This window comes from Giraffa tippelskirchi, chromosome 3, assembly GCF_054371585.1.
Source record: "Giraffa tippelskirchi isolate mGirTip1 chromosome 3, T2T-mGirTip1v1.2.pri, whole genome shotgun sequence".
NCBI classification, from domain to species: Eukaryota; Metazoa; Chordata; class Mammalia; order Artiodactyla; family Giraffidae; genus Giraffa; species Giraffa tippelskirchi.
In genome coordinates this window covers 147,645,699-147,664,683 of record NC_137277.1, presented here as the reverse complement: position 1 = coordinate 147,664,683, position 18,985 = coordinate 147,645,699, and the positions used below count along the sequence as shown (strand labels likewise).

General features: G+C 43.0%; 1 protein-coding gene across 4 annotated transcripts in view; it reads right to left on the bottom strand.

Annotated features, from left to right (window-relative positions):
* Positions 1-1,051: 1,051 nt before the first annotated feature.
* Positions 1,052-18,985, bottom strand: part of LOC145542616 (aldehyde oxidase 1) — a 77,330-nt gene continuing 59,396 nt past the window's right edge. For 3 of the 4 annotated variants that reach the window (XM_081581796.1, XM_081581797.1, XM_081581799.1), the window contains 9 exons: positions 16,248-16,343; positions 12,681-12,809; positions 11,942-12,016; positions 10,310-10,362; positions 8,991-9,105; positions 8,170-8,235; positions 5,396-5,584; positions 4,696-4,863; positions 1,052-3,831 (listed from right to left, as the gene is read on the bottom strand). In XM_081581796.1, coding sequence (XP_081437922.1) covers positions 3,781-3,831; positions 4,696-4,863; positions 5,396-5,584; positions 8,170-8,235; positions 8,991-9,105; positions 10,310-10,362; positions 11,942-12,016; positions 12,681-12,809; positions 16,248-16,343 — 942 coding nt within the window. In that variant the 3' untranslated portion in view covers positions 1,052-3,780. The remainder of the gene's footprint in view (positions 3,832-4,695; positions 4,864-5,395; positions 5,585-8,169; positions 8,236-8,990; positions 9,106-10,309; positions 10,363-11,941; positions 12,017-12,680; positions 12,810-16,247; positions 16,344-18,985) is intronic. The other variant, XM_081581798.1, reaches the window with a different exon arrangement.

Genomic DNA, 18,985 nt, shown 5'->3' with positions numbered 1-18,985 from the left:
ACATATAACTTTGGACTTTGGCTTTAATCTGCAGAATGGTTTGGAAGGGAAGCAAAATGAATGGAGGGCAAAGCTGAGGAGACTACTGCAATAGTCAGCTTGAAAATAATGGTGACTTGGAACAACATAGTTGCCATGGGAATAAAGAGAGTGAGGGGAAGATGTAAGGTATTTCTCCCAGGTGGGCTTGTCAGGACTCTTGCACAGAGGGAACAGAGCATCTTGGATCACCCCCACCCCCTACCCCGACCCCATCCCTGCCTCTGGCTTAGCATCTTGTGGATGGCTGCGATGAAGAGATCTGTTTGGGAACCATTTAGTTGGAGGTGATTGTGTGACTTGCAAATGGCAAGGACAGGCAAGTTGGGTTTTCAGAGCTGGACCCTGGTAAGAGAAACCACAGGAGTGAAGGCGCCAGCAAGAGAGAGGGTGTGAGAGACGAGGCTCCCTGGGGAATCCCAGTGTCTATAGATGGGCTGGAGGAGGGGTTGGCGAAGGTACAACAGGAGAAGAGGAGAAAGCAGAAGAAAGAGAAAACTCGGGGAAGACTGAGAAGCTGTGAGAGTCATAAGAATGCCCCCTCATACAATCTGTGTCATGATATTATCCAGGATGAGCCTTTAAATGTGTCAGTTTAGGTTACTTCTCTTCATTCAGATGAAAAGCCCACGTCCTCACAATGGTCTCAAGGCTCTGCATGTCTGCCCATCCCCAGGCCTGTTCCAGGCTCGCAGGCACCACAGTGGTCCACAGGTAGGCAGGCACCCTCCCCCCCCACCCCCCGTGGGGGTGGCACTTTGCCTGCAAATGCTGACATTTGCTTCCTCCAGGTACCTGCTTGGCTCAGCCCCTCACCACCCTCACCTCCGGATGCATCCAGCTCAGCCTGCTCCAGGCCACCCTCACCCCGCATCAGCATTAACCTGCTCTACTTTCAATGTGAGAGTTGAGAGTGTGACAGGGAGAAGTTGCTGGAGTCCTGCTCCAGCTGGTCCAGGGTTCCCTCAGGATGGACGGCGTCGGCGATGCGAATGAGAAGACACAGCGAGTCTTGGTGTTTCCAAATGTCTTCTGACTTTATTGTTTTCAAGACAGCTTTTATATCTTTAGTTGTACATAGAAACAAATGTAAAGTGTAGAGTCATGCCAAATCAGCTCAATGGGTCAGCAGTTTTTTGACCCTTATTGGAACCAGGACACTGTTTGTGTTTTTAGTTACAAAAAGTTTAAAGTTGTTTACATCATCTTCTGGCCTGGAGGCCTGCTAACATCTGGTGACTCTTTTATTGATAAGGGTTGATTAGCCAGGACACTTTTGTATCAGGCACAAAAAGTACCAGGGCTACATTTTTTTAAAGAATACAGGCACAGCAGATTATGACAAAGAAAGAATTCACAAACTCGGAGTTTCAAGGTAAAACCTGTTTTCTGTACTCTATCTTATGCCTTGAGCCTAACAGAGAAGAATGTGGTCCCATAAAGTCATGGCACAGCAAGCTGAAAACAATGTAGCGCCAAGGTCAGTGCTTAGCAAAATCACCAGCTGAATTAACAATCATCTTATTATTTGTATTAAAACTAAACTTCTATTCATATAAATCTCTAATTATTATGCTTTCATTATATAGGCTAAATACGTTAAGAGTAAAAAACATAGTGAGTAAATATAGACTAAGTAGCAGTTTTATAAAGCAGTATTTCTTATATATCCTAACAAGCCCTTTTTTCCTACACAGGGCTCTGTGCCCATCGGGGCTTTTTGTGTGAAGGCTCTCAATGCTGTTTTGTTGTTAAGGAGCAGTCAAGCACATTAGCTCCAAAGGCACAGGTACATTTATTAAACAAACCAATATGCTAGCAAGAGGAATTTAGATTAGTATACCCTATATCTTAGATAATTTTATTAGCGTGTTACCGTTCAGGGGCCTTGTCGATTGAGGTTTCAGAAAGATCTATTTTAGAAGAGAACCAGGAAAGGCCTTTTGTCTAAGTCACAGAAAATAAGAAGAGGTTTATTATATCAAACGTCAGAAAGACAGACATCATCTTTAAGGTGAGCGCTGAGGCAGCCTTCCGAGAATCCCTGAGGCCTGAGAAGCCGTGCTCGATCAGTCCTTCTCCTCATGACTCTGTCATGGGTGGGATCTCATGAGGTGGCTCCCGGCAAGAAGGTATTATACTCCAGTCTCTAGTCCATACGTCACTGCAGATGCTTCTGTCTGCCATGAACGGAAATGGGGTTTTTCAATGATAATGTCTTGCTGCTGCTCAGCTTCCTTTGAGGTTTCCTGTCACTAAAGGCCATTGGGATAAATTTCTTGTGATTCTCACAACTTCTCCATCTTTTCCACATTTTTCTCTTTCCCTTCATATGTGCTTTTTTTTTTGAGATGTAATTCACATACCATAAAATTCACTCTTCACTGCCCCATCTCCCATTTCCCCTTAGGGCCTGGCAACTGCTAATCTATTTCTTGTCTCTATGAATTTGCCCGTTCTGGACATTTAATATAGGTAGAATCATACAATATGTGGCCTTTAGTGTCTGGCTACTTTCACTTAGGTAATGTTTTCAAGGTTCATCAATGTTGTAGCATGTATCAGAATTTCATTCTTTTGTATGGCTCAGTAATATTCCCTTGTGTGGCTATTTTGTTTATCACATCTTGTTATCAGTTAATAGAGTTAGATTGTTTCCACTTTGATTATTATGAATAATGCTATGAATATTTGTGCACAAGTTTTTTGTGAACGTATGTTTTCAATTCTCCTGGGTATATATGTAGGAGTGGTCATACGACAACTACATGTTTAACCTTTTGAGGAAATACCAAACTATTTTCCAGAGGACCTGTACCATTTTCATTCTTCCTGGCAATGGATAAGGGTTCCAGTTGCTTCACATCCTTGCCAACACATACTATTATCCATCATGTCTGTTATAGCTATCCTAGTGGGTGTAAAATGATACCTCATTGTGATTTTGACTTCCTTTTTCTTCATGACTGATGAGTTTGAGCATCTTTTCATGTGCTTATTGGCCATTTAGATATCTTTAGAGAAATGTCTATTTAATTCCTTTGCTCTGTTAAAATTTGAGTTATTTATCTTTTTATTATTGTGTTGCAAGTGTTTTAAAATATATTCTGCACACTAGATCTTTATCAGACATATTATTTGCAAATATTTCCCCCTATTCTGTGGTTTGTCTTTTCAATTTCTCAAAGTGTCTTCTGAAGCACCAAAGCTTAGTTTTGATGAAGTTCAATTTATCTGTTTTTATTTTTGTATCCACAGACCTCTTACATATAGTACCTGCTATCCATTCTGACAGCAGATGCGGAAAAGCAAATGGGGACAAGAAAATGACAACTTTACATTTCACACTAATAAAATTATTTAGAAAATTTGCCTTTTACTAGACAGTATAATTTCTGTTGGTGGATGCAAGGCAACTATGAATCACATACAAATCATTATCTTCCATTCTATTCAGCTGGATGGGTCTAAGTAAGGGACAGAATAATAAAGAATATCATTGTAGAGGAAATCAGTTAGCATTTATGCCATTTAAAATACGGTTTCTAAATTGCTTAAGCATATCTATCAGATTCTAAATAAAACATTTAAAATCAGCATCCTATAAAAGCAATACTCTGTGAAATGATTTCTGAACTGTGAAGATTCGTCTTTCAGATCCATCACCCTTAGAGCACTGAGACTGGATAGATTGCTTTGTTGGAAGAATCACCCCATCTTCACCAGAGGTTTGTATTTGATTCATATGGGTACACTCCAAGGAACATAGGATCCAGGTTCATCTCTTGGAATCTGGAATAAAAAGACAAATTTGGATGTTTGCAACTTGGAAGATGTTTACGACATGTGAAAAAGAGCAGGATAAAAACCACCCAGAGGGTGACCAGGACAACGAGAGAGCTGACCATAACAGCATGAGAAACATGGAGGAGTCCAGGAGAGGACCAAGGGTTGGGCTGGGCAGGGCAGCTGGGAGAGTCATCTCAGGCTTGAAGAGGGAAAGAGTCAGCCTCTGTGCTTCTCCAGAGTGAAGAGGAGATTCCTGGGGCTTTGGAAGAGCTTTAAGGGGTACCGTGAAGAGCCATCACGAGAGGTTGTATAGAACGGGGCTCTCCCCTCAATATAAGGAATAACGTGTTTATAGTCAGAGGGGTCACTCTGAATGGCATGACCTCCTCCCACAGTTAAAAATCCCATCACTGAAAATGCCCATGGAGAGTGGAGATGTTTGCTTGACCAGGGTGTTGCAGGAGGAATTCTTTCTACTGGGGGGAGGGAAAGGATCCCTCCCTCTTTGGGGTTCCGATCAGGAACTGCACAAACTCCCATGGCTTGGGCAGAGGAATTTAAGAATGTTGGGGTGGCCCATATTCTTGGCCTGGGTTTCTTGGGTTCAGAGCACAGTTCCTGAACTTCTGACTAAAGTGTCCTGGGAAGGGAACAAAACTAAGGAGGAGCATCCAATTGCTGAATGAAGACTGAACTTCTCTTTTTAAATGGTGTAGAAATGACCCCACTGCAGGCAGGCTGCTGTCTCACTCAATTGTCTTCAGATTCCTGTCACCTTTTCTTCCACGGAAAACCACCATGGTGGGCTAATGAAACCTAGCTACAAGGACAGGGGAAAAAATTCAGACTCATTGGAGCAGAACGTACCATTTTTGTGAACTTGTCTTCACAGGCCATTCTAATCTTCTCTGGAGTCAGTGGACTGTTGAGCCTCAGTGGTCCAGGCAGGCCTCTCTCCTGTCGTGCTGCACTTATCGCATCGTGGATGGCGAAAAACACTGAGCACCCCAGGAATACCCCAGATTCTCCCAGACCCTGGCAGGGAAACAAGTCAACTAGATTATGACTCTCTCTCTCTCTTTCTCTGTGTGTGTGTGTGTGTGTGTGTATATACACACATATATATATATGTATATGAATGTATGTATTTCATGTACATGCACATCTATGAATACATATGTGCATGTATGCATACATTAAATATTACATATGTAACTTTTTCCTTTAAAAAACGAATCCATTCTCTTAGCTCAGTATTTCTGTTTTGAGGATTCCAGCAGAAGGAAATGACCCCAAAGGGAGAGAGCAGAGAGAGGCATGAGGCTGATTACTGGCATGAGGATGAAAAATCAGATGCAACCTGATGATAATAGTAGTTTGTGTCCACAATTTCGAGTATTTTTTTTTAATTTATAATGTTTAATTACTTTAAAGTTAAAATGTTTAATCGGGCTTTTCCCCCTATACTCTTGGAAGAAAACCCCAATCAACCAAGAGATTAGTGTAGCCCCTCCCTCCCAGCACAGATATCACATAAACACACATTTATTCGTGGAACACAGCTTACCTTAGACGAATACAGGTTATTCGAGTTCTCAGAGGGAGGCAACAAAGAAATGTGCAGCTCCGTGGGGATGTCACAGATGGCAGGGATTTTATACTGGCTCGGGCCCCGGGTGTACAGGACACCCCGAGGAGAATAAGTCAGTTCCTCTGTCGTATAAAGTCCCATGCCTTGAATAAATGCACCTTCAATCTGAGGCAAAAGAGAAAAATGTCATATATGAGAAAATACAGCCAACAGCAGCATTTCAACTTCATGCTGTTTGCCTGAATTTTAGAAATGTAGTTTAAGAGGGTTCTCTGCATACTTTGGCGGAGAAGGCAATGGCACCCCACTCCAGTCCTCTTGCCTGGAAAATCCCATGGACGGAGGAGCCTGGTAGGCTGCAGTCTATGGGGTCGCTAGGGGTTGGACACGACTGAGCGGCTTCACTTTCACTTTTCACTTTCATGCATTGGAGAAGGAAATGGCAGCCCACTCCAGTATTCTTGCCTGGAGAATCCCAGGGACGGGGGAGCCCGGTGGGCTGCTGTCTATGGGGTCGCACAGAGTCGGACACGACTGAAGCGACTTAGCAGCAGCAGCAGCAGCTGCATATTTTGGAGCCTGTCTCTGAAAGTTTACTTACAAGTTCACTTTAGAGCACGCCTGAACAACTCAATGGACATGGGTTTGGGTGGATTCCGGGAGTTGGTGATGGACAGAGAGGCCTAGCGTGCTGCGGTTCATGGGGTCGCAAAGAGTCGGACACGACTGAGTGACTGAACTGAACTGAACTGAACGTCTCCCTGAGCGCTAAGTTCAGTCAAAGAATGTGAGTTTGAATCTCAGCCTGGCATTAAAGTTGCAGCTCCAGAAGAGCCCTCAGAGAGCCTGTAGCCCAAACATCTTGATTTTTTTCTGCCTATGAGGCAGGTGAAACCCTCTCTGACGGTTTGCCCATAGACTTCAGCACCCCAGGAGAGACTCTCAAGGCTCTGGAACCCTCGCAGCTCACCCCTCACCCCTCACTCATCAGCTGGCTGGCCTCACATCTCTGGACTATCTCCTCGATCGTAACACGAAGGGTTTGAACTGTGTGCTCCCTGAGCTTCCTTTATAGCTTTAAAAGGCCCCAGTTCTTAGACATCAGCACATGGATGAAATTACCATTCCATGCAGGCTTCTGATTTCTGGGTCTTCTCTTCCCTCCCTTCCTTCCTGCAGCCACATTTTCTCCATCCTCACTTCTGTCTACTAGCAGAGATGTTCTTCTCTACCACAACGTTAGAACAATCTTCCTGACACTCCAGACCGCTCCCCGGGCCAAGTCCCTTCCACCTGCTAAGTGAAGTGCCTCTCTCGGGAGGTTTCTACCAACATGACCCTCTTTCACTCCCTACCTCCAGCCTCACATCCCGCCCCTGTGACACAGGTGACCGCTGCCATCAGCTTATCCTCACTGCCAGCCCTGAACACAAGGTGTGTGGAATCTCAGCTCTTTCTTTAGGTTAATTCCCTCCATTTTCCTCCTACTCAGAACACCTCTTCCTCCACATTCTTTGCCTGTTTTGACTCCTCCAATCCATAAGTTCTTCCCACTCTCCTGTCAAGGTCCTAATCAGAGGGTCCCTCAGACTACATTCTCCATTGGAGATAGGAAGCTGAACGGCCCACTGGTGACAAGGCAGGTAGAGAAAGTGAGGGAAGCTTCCAGAGAGCTTGTGACTTTCTAAAGAGGCAGCCAATAGACTTTTCCTCGTGTAAAGGTAGCTCCAGTGTTGGCAAATTTTCTGTGCATCCAAGAGATGCTAGACATGTGAAAATTCATGTAAAACAGCTTGTGATTTTTCAATCTTGTTAATTATTTCAAATTTAAATTATAAAATATCTGTGGGCAAAATAGGCTACCCATCAGCAGCTGTGCTGTATCTATCTGACGTTTGTTATCTCGACCCTGAAGCCAGAGTCCATCACCTTCCCTGGACTCAGCACTAAGTCCTGGACTCTACTTCCAGCCCACAGGCGTGGGGTTCATGATGCTACCTCTAGGCTCAGTCCTGCCTTTTCAAGCTCCCCAGTCATAGACTGCACATTTCTTCAAAAACTACCTACAACACCTTTGTTCCCTTCCCTTTTTTAAACAGTAAGAGGTTTGAGTTCTATGGCTGTACTGAACAGAAAGATTCTGACTAAAGGGAGAGAATAAGAAAATGATGGGTGGGCTTCCCTAGTGGCTCAGTTGGTAAAGAATCCACCTGCAATGCAGGAGACCACCTGCAGTCCAGGAGACCCGGGTTTGATCCCTGGGTCAGGAAAATCCTCTGGAGAGGGAAATGCAACCCACTGCAGTATTCTTGCCTGGGAAATCCCATGGACAGAGGAGCCTGGTGGGCTACAGTCCATGGGGTTGTAAAGAGTCAGACATTACTGAGTGATTCACACACACACACACACACACACACACACAAGAAGATGATGAATCAGGGACTTCTATGTTGGTCCAGTAGCCGAGACTCCACCCTCCCAATGCAAGGGATCCACGTTTGTTCCCTGGTCAGGGAACTAGATCCTGCATGCTACAACTCAAGATCCTACATGCTACAAAACTAAGACCTGGCACAGCCAAATAATAAATATTAAAAAATAAACACACAAAAACATATTGAAAACAGACAAATAAATATATATTTTTAGAAAAGAAGATGAATAAGGCAATGGAGTGTTTTCCTGGCAGACACCCCCCCGGCAGTGGTGACTTTCACAAACAAGGAGAGAGGCACATTAGTTCCACATACCTGGCCTAAGTCAAGGGCTGGATTTATACTGTAGCCAATATCCATGACAATGTCTGTTCTGATGTTCTAGTAATTAAAAACAAGTAAAAATGTTTAGTTTGATGAATACAACTTGGGAAGACAAAGTTGAGACACATTATATTTCAGAAGAAAGAAACAACAAAGTTTATGTATAACTTCAGAGTTATATAAAGACTCTTGCAGCTTAAGTAGTCTTTTTTTTTTTTTTCTTCTTGCAAACAATAGGAGAGAAAAATATTTACTTGGCTTTGATTCCAGCTGAGGGATGTAATGTATTCGGTGGAATCCACTACAAGAAATGGAACACATGCCACAGAAAACAGGAAATGTTTATAGCCCTCCCGATCCTTATTGCAAAATTTCCTGGCCACCACCACACTCCTCCCTCAGAGTCCAGCTGGCTGGGTGATAGTTTCTGAATCAAGAACTCAGGGTCCATCAGCAAAAACTGCCATTTTAGATGATGCATTTTTAGAGCAGAGGAGAGACTAAATCTAACATTACAGCTTGGTAACCGAAAGTTCTCTGATAACCTACAGAGGAGGAAGAGGATAGCAGGCCCAGCCAGGCTGGCGGGGACACCTTTGCCCATTTAAGAGGGCAGGGACATAAAGAAGAGAGGCTGCCAGTTGCTTTCTAACCATTGCACCAAGGTGATTGCTGAGCTCCTATTTCCTCTGGTAATATAGAGAAACTATCCTTAGCCAATTACATGGTGCCTCTCTAGTGCTCAGATGGAATATGTGGAAAATAAATAGATCTAGAGTTCAGCTCGAAGACCTTCCCAAATTGGTACTGACCTTATGAGCACCTGTCAGGCAGTCTATCTCAACCTCAGAACAGGCAGCTCCATAAACAAAGTATTCGAAAGGGTGGCCTTCGCCCGTCTCCCAGTTTATGTCCGACTCATAACCCCTGGAGGAAACAGAATTTTTGAGGAGTGTTGTTAAACGATCAAGTCCCTTCATTGCAGACCACAATAATTAAACAGACCCATGAGGAGCTGTGCCCAATTTGCACGCCCGGCAAAAACGAGAGGAGTACGCTTGTCATTCAATGATGTGCAGCACATAATATAAGGAATAAAGCTGTGGAATGAATAAATATTTACTTGTTTCTTATTAAACTTGCTTTATCTGATAAAACAGGAAACCACTCCCTACCACTGACTCCCTAGGCTTGGAAGTTAACTGCTGATCGTATGGATATTCATCCTATTGTTTTTGGTTAATACGGGGTCATGTAATCCTGTTGTAATCAGGCTTGGGGAATTCCAACTGGATTTTACACCAAATACTACATCAAAGGTGCACGCTTGCCAGTTTCTCTTTCTTGCCCTAGGATTGAGCCTTCTGTGGGTGGGGTCAGGCCCCCTAGCTCTCATTCTTTGCCAGTACTCTGGTCTCTCCATCAGGCTCCAAGGACTGCTCTGTTCCCACCTCTTCTTTAAGGACACCAAATGAATGTCATGGTAGAAGAGAAGCATAGGCCAGCAGCTGACCAATACTTTCTACCCTTCTCTCCTCCTCTCCTCCTAGCCTGGAGGGACTTATCCCTATCAGTGCCCTCACACTCCCACGAGAACTAGCAAAGAGAGAAAATCAGGTGTGACTCTCTATATCCCTCTGCTCCCTGATGGCTTTCACTCTCCAATAAAATAATTTGATAGATTGCTTTCCAAAGTTTCTGAGTTCTAGTTGTTCCACATCTTGACAACACATAGATACTGTTAAATTTCTTATTTTTTTGCCAATCTAGACAATGGTATTTATCTTACTATAGATTGAATTTGTATCCCTTTTCCTTCATTTCTTAAGTTAAGGGACACAGTGAGTTTTCAACACAATGTCAACCACTCCTTCCTTGGTAACCCCCAGGGAATTCTCTATTACTTCCCACTATGATTTGAATCATCGATTTCAACTGTATTTTATTTGTATGTCTATTTTTTCCCAGGCTTTCTGACATCTGGATTAAGTAGCAGCTAAATGTTCTTTATGACAGTGGGTTAACAGAAGGTACAAAATCATTTTTTTGCCAAAAGTACAAACAGAAATGAAACTCTCCTTCCAAATACTGCTGCTGTTTTCCATAGGTTATGATCAAAAGGACAATTTACCTGAAATATCCAGTAGCTGAGAGACTAATGCTTTCATTAAAAGCAGCCTGCGCCTGGGAAAAAAGAGTACAACGTGATGCAATAAAGATGTTTAAAGTAAGAGTCACTCAAGACTCACATTTTAATTTTACTCTGTGTTAAATAAAGCGATCAGGAATAAAAACATGGAAGGACTAAGATTAATTTATTCCTTTCAGCATTCTCCACCTTCTATAGGTAATTTGTGGTTCAGTGCTTATAGGAACAGCATTTGTTCAATGCATATCACCATAATAAATGACTGTCATGGTATGTTACACTTATAGACTGGACTACTGTTGGCAACACATGTTCTGTTTGTGAAGAATTTCATCCAGTCACCTGGAAAGACTTAGCCTATTAACATGGAACATTTCAGGAAACAAAAGGTGGTCAGATGTTTAATTTTAATATCAAGTATCCATTTGGGCTTCTCTGGTGGCTCAGCTGGTAAAGAATCTGCCTGCAATGCAGGAGACCTGGGTTCAGTCCCTGGGTTGGGAAGATCCCCTGGAGAAGGAACAGTCACCCATGCCAGTATTCTGGCCTGCAGAATTCCATGGATGGTATAGTCCATGGGGTCTCAAAGAGTCAGAAACAACTGAGTGACTTTCACTTTCACTATCCATAGTAGACTTAGTGATGGGTACAATCTTGCTAAATTGTACCCTTTACTAAAAGTTCTCCTGACTCTGCAGTGTACACAACTGACTAAGATACAAAATGATGCAATTCAGGTCTGAGAAAGAAAAAGGTGAGAAGTGTAACCATCACAGAAGAAAATGGGATGGAGGGCAGCATTCCATTATGGTGGAAGATCGACTTGCTTGCACTCCATCTTTCTCCAGGCAGACTCTCTCAGGCAGCACTGGGCAGAGGGCAGAAATAAAGATGCCCAAAAAGGATTGAGAGCTCTCATAAACATGAATTACGGAATGAGTCCTAACTCTATGGAATGGCAGGACCATTTCTAAGTAAGATTTCCCAATGTTATTTCCTCCAGACCAGTGCTTTAATGTGACTTAACATCCTAGAACTGTCGATATGACAAATACACCCCGTCTTCAGTGGATATCCATTCCACACCATCTGGTACTTTAAAACCCATTACTCTGAATAGTTTCCTAGTTGATTTTAAAATGTGTCTTCTTGTCCAACTAGATTGTAAGTAGATCAAAGGAAGCAGTTGAATAACCCAAGTGGCTTGGCTTTCTATTTCCAAACGAGTGCTTACATGACTTGTACTTTTACAGAGTGACCCTGTATTATCTTCCAATTTTAGGAACAGTAGAAACCCCAAAAAAGAGAACAGACAGATTGACAGCTATTATCAAGAAAATACCTAGATTCCTTAGGAAGAAACATTAATTCTCACTTAAAACAAGAGGAACCTTCTTTTCTCTAACAGGCAATTGTCCCAGATGCAGGAGTTCTGCCATCATCCTATGATAGGATTTCCACACTTTGAGAGCCAAAGGCCAAAGGCCTCGGATCATAATGTAAGTGTAATACCTTTTAATGTGCCCTTTCCACTGATATTTGACTCACATATTTCTGTCTCACTCTTGCCTCTACTATTCTTCTAACATTACACACAGAAACAATAATTCTTACCCAATCCTTCCAAGTGCCTCTGGGATTCTTGCTGATGATGGGTTCAAGGCGTTTTAGAAGAGTCTTACAAGCATCCTAGGGATTATTTTTCAGTTAAAATTAAATTATGATCATAAACACCAACTTCAAAACCACATGATAAGTGACCTTACATAGGCTTATTTAAGAAGCCCATGGAACATGGAGAAGGAAGAGACCAACCCTGTAAGAGGTATGAGAAAAGTCTCATGGGGGTAGGAGTGAAGTACAAACTAGTCTTAAAGACAGACCACCTAGGATGGGGGCCTTGTACAGCCCTGTTGAGAGCTCAGAACTTAATAGAAAAACTGTTGGCCAACTACCGGCCACCATGGGGAAGCTTTCTGTGGCTGCGGGAAGCGAGAGTGAAAGGCAGTGAAACTGGGGTGGACAGACAGAGCCTTGCGATGGCCCTGGCAAGAGGTGTGAGTTTGAACCAAAGCGGCCATGATACTGCTACCTGGAACCAGAAAGAGAGATTTCTAAGCAGAATGGATTAGGACGTGGGGATCAGTGAGTTGTCAGGAGTGAGGGAGAAAGGGGGTGGCATCTTCCACTAGGGAGAGTGGCCAGTGCTGAACACTGACCCCCCAAACTGGGGGAAGGCTCAGTTTTCCCAAGAGGGTGTGGGAACAGACACGAACTGGATGGATTCTCAACATCTCCTGAGCTCCAGCCTTGACGGGGTTCATGATTTAGGTCCCACTGCAATGATTTTTACCTTTATTGCCAACCCGTTGACATCAGCCACTAAGGACGCTCCAGAAGCATTTGTATTAGGGACGGTTTCTGTGCTTATTCCCCGGAGGTGGATATTGGACAGTGGCATCCTTAACTCACGACTCACCACCTGGATTTTGGAAGAGATCTTTCACTTTTCTTTGGTTAGGCATAGACCTGTGCATATACCCCATGGTAGCATGTATGTGGAGCCCTCCACACCCAGCAGAGACCAGTGACAGGCCCACGAGTCCCTCCAGCCACAAGAAGTCCCTCTTGGCTAAAACTCTGCAGCTGGTCTGGCCCCTGCAGCCCTGAACACACTTTCTTCTTTGACTTTCTTTTGTACAAAAGCACCCAATAGAGGAGGTGAGCTCTCCAAAGTCAAGGCAGGAGGAAATGCTTTATAACTTCATCATCATGAAATCAACACCTTTGAGGCCTCTCCTACACCTCTGCACTCTGCACAGTTCTAGCAAAGCTGACTTCATCAGAGAGGAGATGCTTTATCCAGATTTCTGGAGATGCTCCAGAAAGAGAAAGAACAATGGCCTTGTTAAAGCAACAGTGCCAACATGAGATCCCAGAAGTAAATAGTGCCAGTGCCATTGGCCAACATAAGGATTTAGCTGGCTGTTACGTTCTTCCTTTGTGTTTAGTGATGGAGCAAAAATCATACTACTAGTCTCAGCTGGTCCCAGATTCTCTTTCCTGCTAGCAGTATGGCTTAGTAGAGTTTGCCAACAACTAGGGCAATGGCATAAGTATACAGAGCCCTCTCCATCCCTGGCTCTCAGAAGACTGTCTGCACAAAGTGTATAGGCTTAGAACAGACAGGTTTCTGGTGGCTCAGTAAGAAAAACACTGAAGTCTCACCTCAGAGCAGGAAAAAGCAATGACCACACAATTCTCAAGCAAGTAATAACATGAAAGAAAATATATAATCAGCACCCTTATAATCAGAAAAGTGCAAATTAAAGCAATAATGAGGTAATTTCATCTATCACATTATCTAGGATTTTTTCTTTAACAATCTGTAACATAGAATGTTGGCTAGTGGTGTAATGTGATGGATACTTTCTGGAAAACAATTTGGTAATAAGTGACAAATGATTTAAGACTTATTCTGTGACCCAGTAATTCCATTCCTGAGAACTTCATTTAAAAAACAGTCATTGATTTGATCACAGGCTTATGGACAAAAGTGTCCACTAGAGTGTTTAACAGTTGGGGATGGTTAAGTGAATTAGACATACATCCACATGCAACATTAAAAATTATGATTGCAAAAAATTCTAATGACAGGAGGAAATGCTCCTTCTATATCAAGATAGGTGGAAAAACCAAGATACAAAATTATGCAAACAGAATGCTGGTGATTTTTTGAAAAAGAAAAGTCAAAGTCATTGAAAAAGAAAAAAAGTCAAACTAGAAAAACCACAAAACAGTGGTTACTGCTAAAGTGGTAAAAGTGCAGGGTTTAAAAAAAAAGTTTGCCTGTTGCTTCATTTGCTATTATTTTCTCCCATTCTGAAGGCTGTCTTTTCACCTTGTTTATAGTTTCCTTTGTTGTGCAAAAGCTTTTAATTTTAATTAGGTCCCATTTGTTTATTTTTGCTTTTATTTCCAATATTCTGGGAGGTGGGTCATGGAGGATCCTGCTGTGATTTATGTCGGAGAGTGTTTTGCCTATGTTTTCCTCTAGGAGTTTTATTGTTTCTGGTCTTACGTTTAGATCTTTAATCGATTTTGAGTTTATTTTTGTGTACGGTGTTAGGAAGTGTTCTAGTTTCATTCTTTTACAAGTGGTTGACCAGTTTTCCCAGCACCACTTGTTAAAGAGATTGTCTTTTCTCCATTGTATATTCTTGCCTCCTTTGTCGAAGATAAGGTGTCCATATGTGCGTGGGTTTATCTCTGGGCTTTCTATTTTGTTCCATTGATCTATATTTCTATCTTTGTGCCAGTACCATACTGTCTTGATGACTGTGGCAAACAATTAATATCAAAAATATACAAGCAACTTCTGCAGCTGAATTCCCGAAAAATAAACGACCCAATCAAAAAATGGGCCAAAGAACTAAACAGACATTTCTCCAAAGAAGACATACAGATGGCTAACAAACACATGAAAAGATGCTCAACATCACTCATTATTAGAGAAATGCAAATCAAAACCACAATGAGGTATCATTTCACACCAGTCAGAATGGCTGCTATCCAAAAGTCTACAAGCAATAAATGCTGGAGAGGGTGTGGAGAAAAGGGAACCCTCTTACACTGTTGGTGGGAATGCAAACTAGTACAGCCACTATGGAGAACAGTGTGGAGATTCCTTAAAAAACTGGGAATAGAACTGCCATATGACCCAGCAATCCCACTGCTGGGCATAAACACCGAGGAAACCAGAATTGAAAGAGACGCGTGTACCCCAATGTTCATCGCAGCACTGTTTACAATAGCCAGGACATGGAAGCAACCTAGATGTCCATCAGCAGACGAATGGATAAGGAAGCTGTGGTACATATACACAATGGAATATTACTCAGCCATTAAAAAAAATACATTTGAATCGGTTCTACTGAGATGGATGAAACTGGAGCCCATTATACAGAGTGAAGTAAGCCAGAAAGAAAAACAACAATACAGTATACTAATGCATATATATGGAATTTGAAAGATGGTAACGATAACCCTATATGCGAGACAGAATAAGAGACACAGATGCATGGAACAATTTTATGGACTCTGAGGGAGAAGGTGAGGGTGGGACGTTCTGGGAGAATAGCATTGAAACATGTATATTATCATATGTGAAACAGAACACCATTCCATGTTCGATGCATGTGACAAGGGCTCAGGGCCGGGGCAATGGGATGATCCAGAAGGATGGGATGGGGAGGGAGGTGGGTGGGGGTCCAGGAAGGGGAACACATGTAAACCCATGGCTGATTCATTTCAATGTATGGCAAAAACTATTACAATATTGTAAAGTAATTAGCCCCCAACTAAAATAAATAAATTTATTAAAAAAAAAAAAGTTTGCTTTTCAAATGTTTTATAATCTCTAATATTATAATGATTATCAAAATAGAAACAGCCAAAACTTATTCTAAAATAATTGAGCCAAAAGAAAAGTGATAGTTTGGTTAGAAATATCAAATGTGGTTTACATCAGCAGTTGTTCAGAGTCCTACTATAAAAATGGCAAAAAATAATGCAATGCATCAGAATTTACACATCTTTTTATTTCTCAGCAAAGGTTCAAACACAAAAAAGAAACCCCAACACATTTGTTAATACATTCAAAGGAAAGCAGCAAGTGATCTACAACCTTCTTTAGCAATAAGACAACCACAGGCTATTCTGCCACATTCTTTTAGGAGGGTCAGTTACAGAACTGGCTTGCTTACCCAGTTTCTGCAAAGAGCTTAGTAGTTGAAGCAGTCAAAGTTAAAGTCTCCTATCCTTTTTTATTTTGGAATAGAAAATGTACACCCCTCGTTTCTCCCTTATACACATATCCACAAGCACATATCCAGCTTCATCCAGTGACTTGCATTCTTACCTGAATCATTTTAGTGTGGACCCCTTGCCCCATTTCAATTCCACCATGAGTCACCAGCACAGACCCATCCAGATAAATGTGAACCAGGGCAGCAGCCTAAGCAAAAAAAAGAAAACAATTGCCATGATCTTTTTGATTGGTATTATCATATATCGTATCAAATAGAGGATATTTTCCCTGGGAAGGAACCCCTGCTTTCCATCTCTGCCACAATACACACAGGCACCTCCCCCACTGCCCTGAGCAGAGCCAGGGCAAGGGGTGCAGGGCAGGGCCAGCCTGTCACTGGATGGCTGTGACTCTGGGGCAGGTTTATGCTGCTTATGCTACTATTTCCTCTGGAGGGCAATTGAGGCCCTGGTACCTTCAAAGATCCCTCTGACCTAGGGTGGAACAATAATCTAAGTTTGGGGGTTTTGAGGGAGAGGTCGTCTGTTTTAAATGCAGAATCACATATAGATTGTTTGGGGGAGAAGGGAAAGACTTGTTGACGTGAACACATATCCCTACAGTTGTAGGTGTGTAATAGAGAAGCAAAAATAAAAATCCAAATAAGATGGGGCAGATAGATATTACTTTTTTTGCTACAAAATGTGCTGACCCTGCCTGCAATCATCTTGGCTAAGAATTACAGGGCTTTAGAGTTAGAAAAGAACTTGGAAGTAATATTATCTAACTGCAGAGCTGCCCACAGGCATCCAGAAGGAAACAAACAGCTAACATCGAATAAAAGGCTGCTATGATAGAACACCCAGGCTCTAAGCTAAGCATATTTTACAATCAATAGGAATGTGCCTTCTTGCCAAGTCTGCTTGTGCTACACCAGGGGCTTATGGAGATGGCTTGGGAGACTGAGAAATCCCAAGAGACGGCAAAAAATGTGAAAGGCTTCTTTTCTCTGAGTCTCCAGTGTAACAGCAATATTAACAGCCACCGGTCCTAGAGAAAATGCTTCTTGTGGTTCCATTGTGGTTCAGGAGGCCTACAAGGCACACCTTTGCAGCTGTTCCCTGGGTCAGCTGCGGCGGGGGGGAGGTGTCACTGAAAGCTACCAGCTAGATTTCTTAATATCTAAGCTTTTAAGCAGAGTGGTATAATAATCTGGGATTTGTAAAGGCAAGTCTTCAGAAAATTCTGGTAACAAGCTAATTTCCATTTAATGAAGCTAAAATTTTAGTAAACCTTGCATTACTCATGGGTGTGTGCTAATTCGCTTCAGTCATGTCCAACTCTTTGTGACCCCGTGGACTGTAGCCCACCAGGCTCCTCTGTTCATGGGGATTCTCCAGGCAAGAATACTGGAGTGGGTTGCCATGCCCTCTTCCAGAGGATCTTCCTGACCCAAGGATTGAACCCACGTCTCTTATGTCTCCTGCATTGGCAGGTGGGTCCTCTACCACGCTAAACAACCCTGGTCAAAAGTGAAAGTTGATGAATTGCGTATCAATCACCAGATATGCCCAAGGAAAGGACTGCATTCCTAGATGGATTCTTTGCCCACCAGAAGGACTTTTATAGCCACCTGTGGGCCATGGGCCACCTGGAGAACTGCCTCTTCATTGGCATCTGAAGGTTCATACTACTCCAGTGAACAATGCTCAGAAGCCACCATCATTCCAAGTCAGGCACTTTGACAGGTGTAAATGAGGGATGTCCACAAGAAATGGGGACACAGGAGCACTTTCTCTGAAGACAAAGGCACATACACTCACTGCCCAAGGGAGAAACCTAGAACCTTAGGAAAGGCATCGTTGTCATAATAATCATGGGGAGACACAACAGAGCAGGTTTTACTGTCTGTTGACGGGTCAGTCCTGGAAACACTGTCTTGTGCTTCTGGCCATTTATTCTCAAAATAATAAAGATAAGGAATGATATCCTCTATAGAGTGCCCAGCGCAGGCTTCCCTAGGGGTGTTGAGCACCAGATGGCAATGGTTGCCAGCTGCAGTGGCTGCTCCTGGACTCTACTCTGTGGCGCTTCTGTGTACTCTGCTGGAGTGTAAAACCTCCCTGGAAGGAAAGCCCGGTGTCCTAAGGCACCCGTGCAGATTAACAGAGTACCTCCATTAAAGTTTGATGAATGAATTGGCAACGGTAGAGCCATTCAAGCTGTTCCTTAAGCTTGTAAATTCTCTATTTGGCCTCCTTGGCTCTGCAAGCAATTCAGAAGTTGCTTGTGGGTGACATTTGTAGCTGGTACACATGACTGAGCAACAATTACAGAGGACTCTGCATTTCTTCTCTGTGTGACCCGGCGGGCAGAGCAGACTTTCTACCTGAGACGGCTGAGTAATTTGTCCCATGTGCTGCTGCAGTCTTCTTGGGCCACTTAAAATATCAACCTTGGTTCAGCTGAACAGCACCACTGACTGGTTCGTTGTGAGCGCCACAAAGATAATTCCGCCAAGCTGCATCTATGAAATCAGCACAACTGGCATGCGGGAACAGATGGCTCTCCAATATCAGCTGGGAACCTAGTCTGTGAAATTTAAGCCATCCAGCAAGGACTGCTCGTGCTGGTGAGATGTGTACTCTGGTAATCCCACAGGTTCCCCAAGTATCTCAGCCTTTCAAACGTTTGAGTTCTGCCTCTGTGCCAGGAGGGCTTCCCTGGTGGCTCAGTGGTAAAGAATCCGCCTGCAGTGCAGGAGACCCAGACTTGATCCCTGGGTTGGGAAGATCCCCCGGAGGAGGGAATGGCAACCCACTCCAGTATTCTTGCCTGGAGAATGCCAT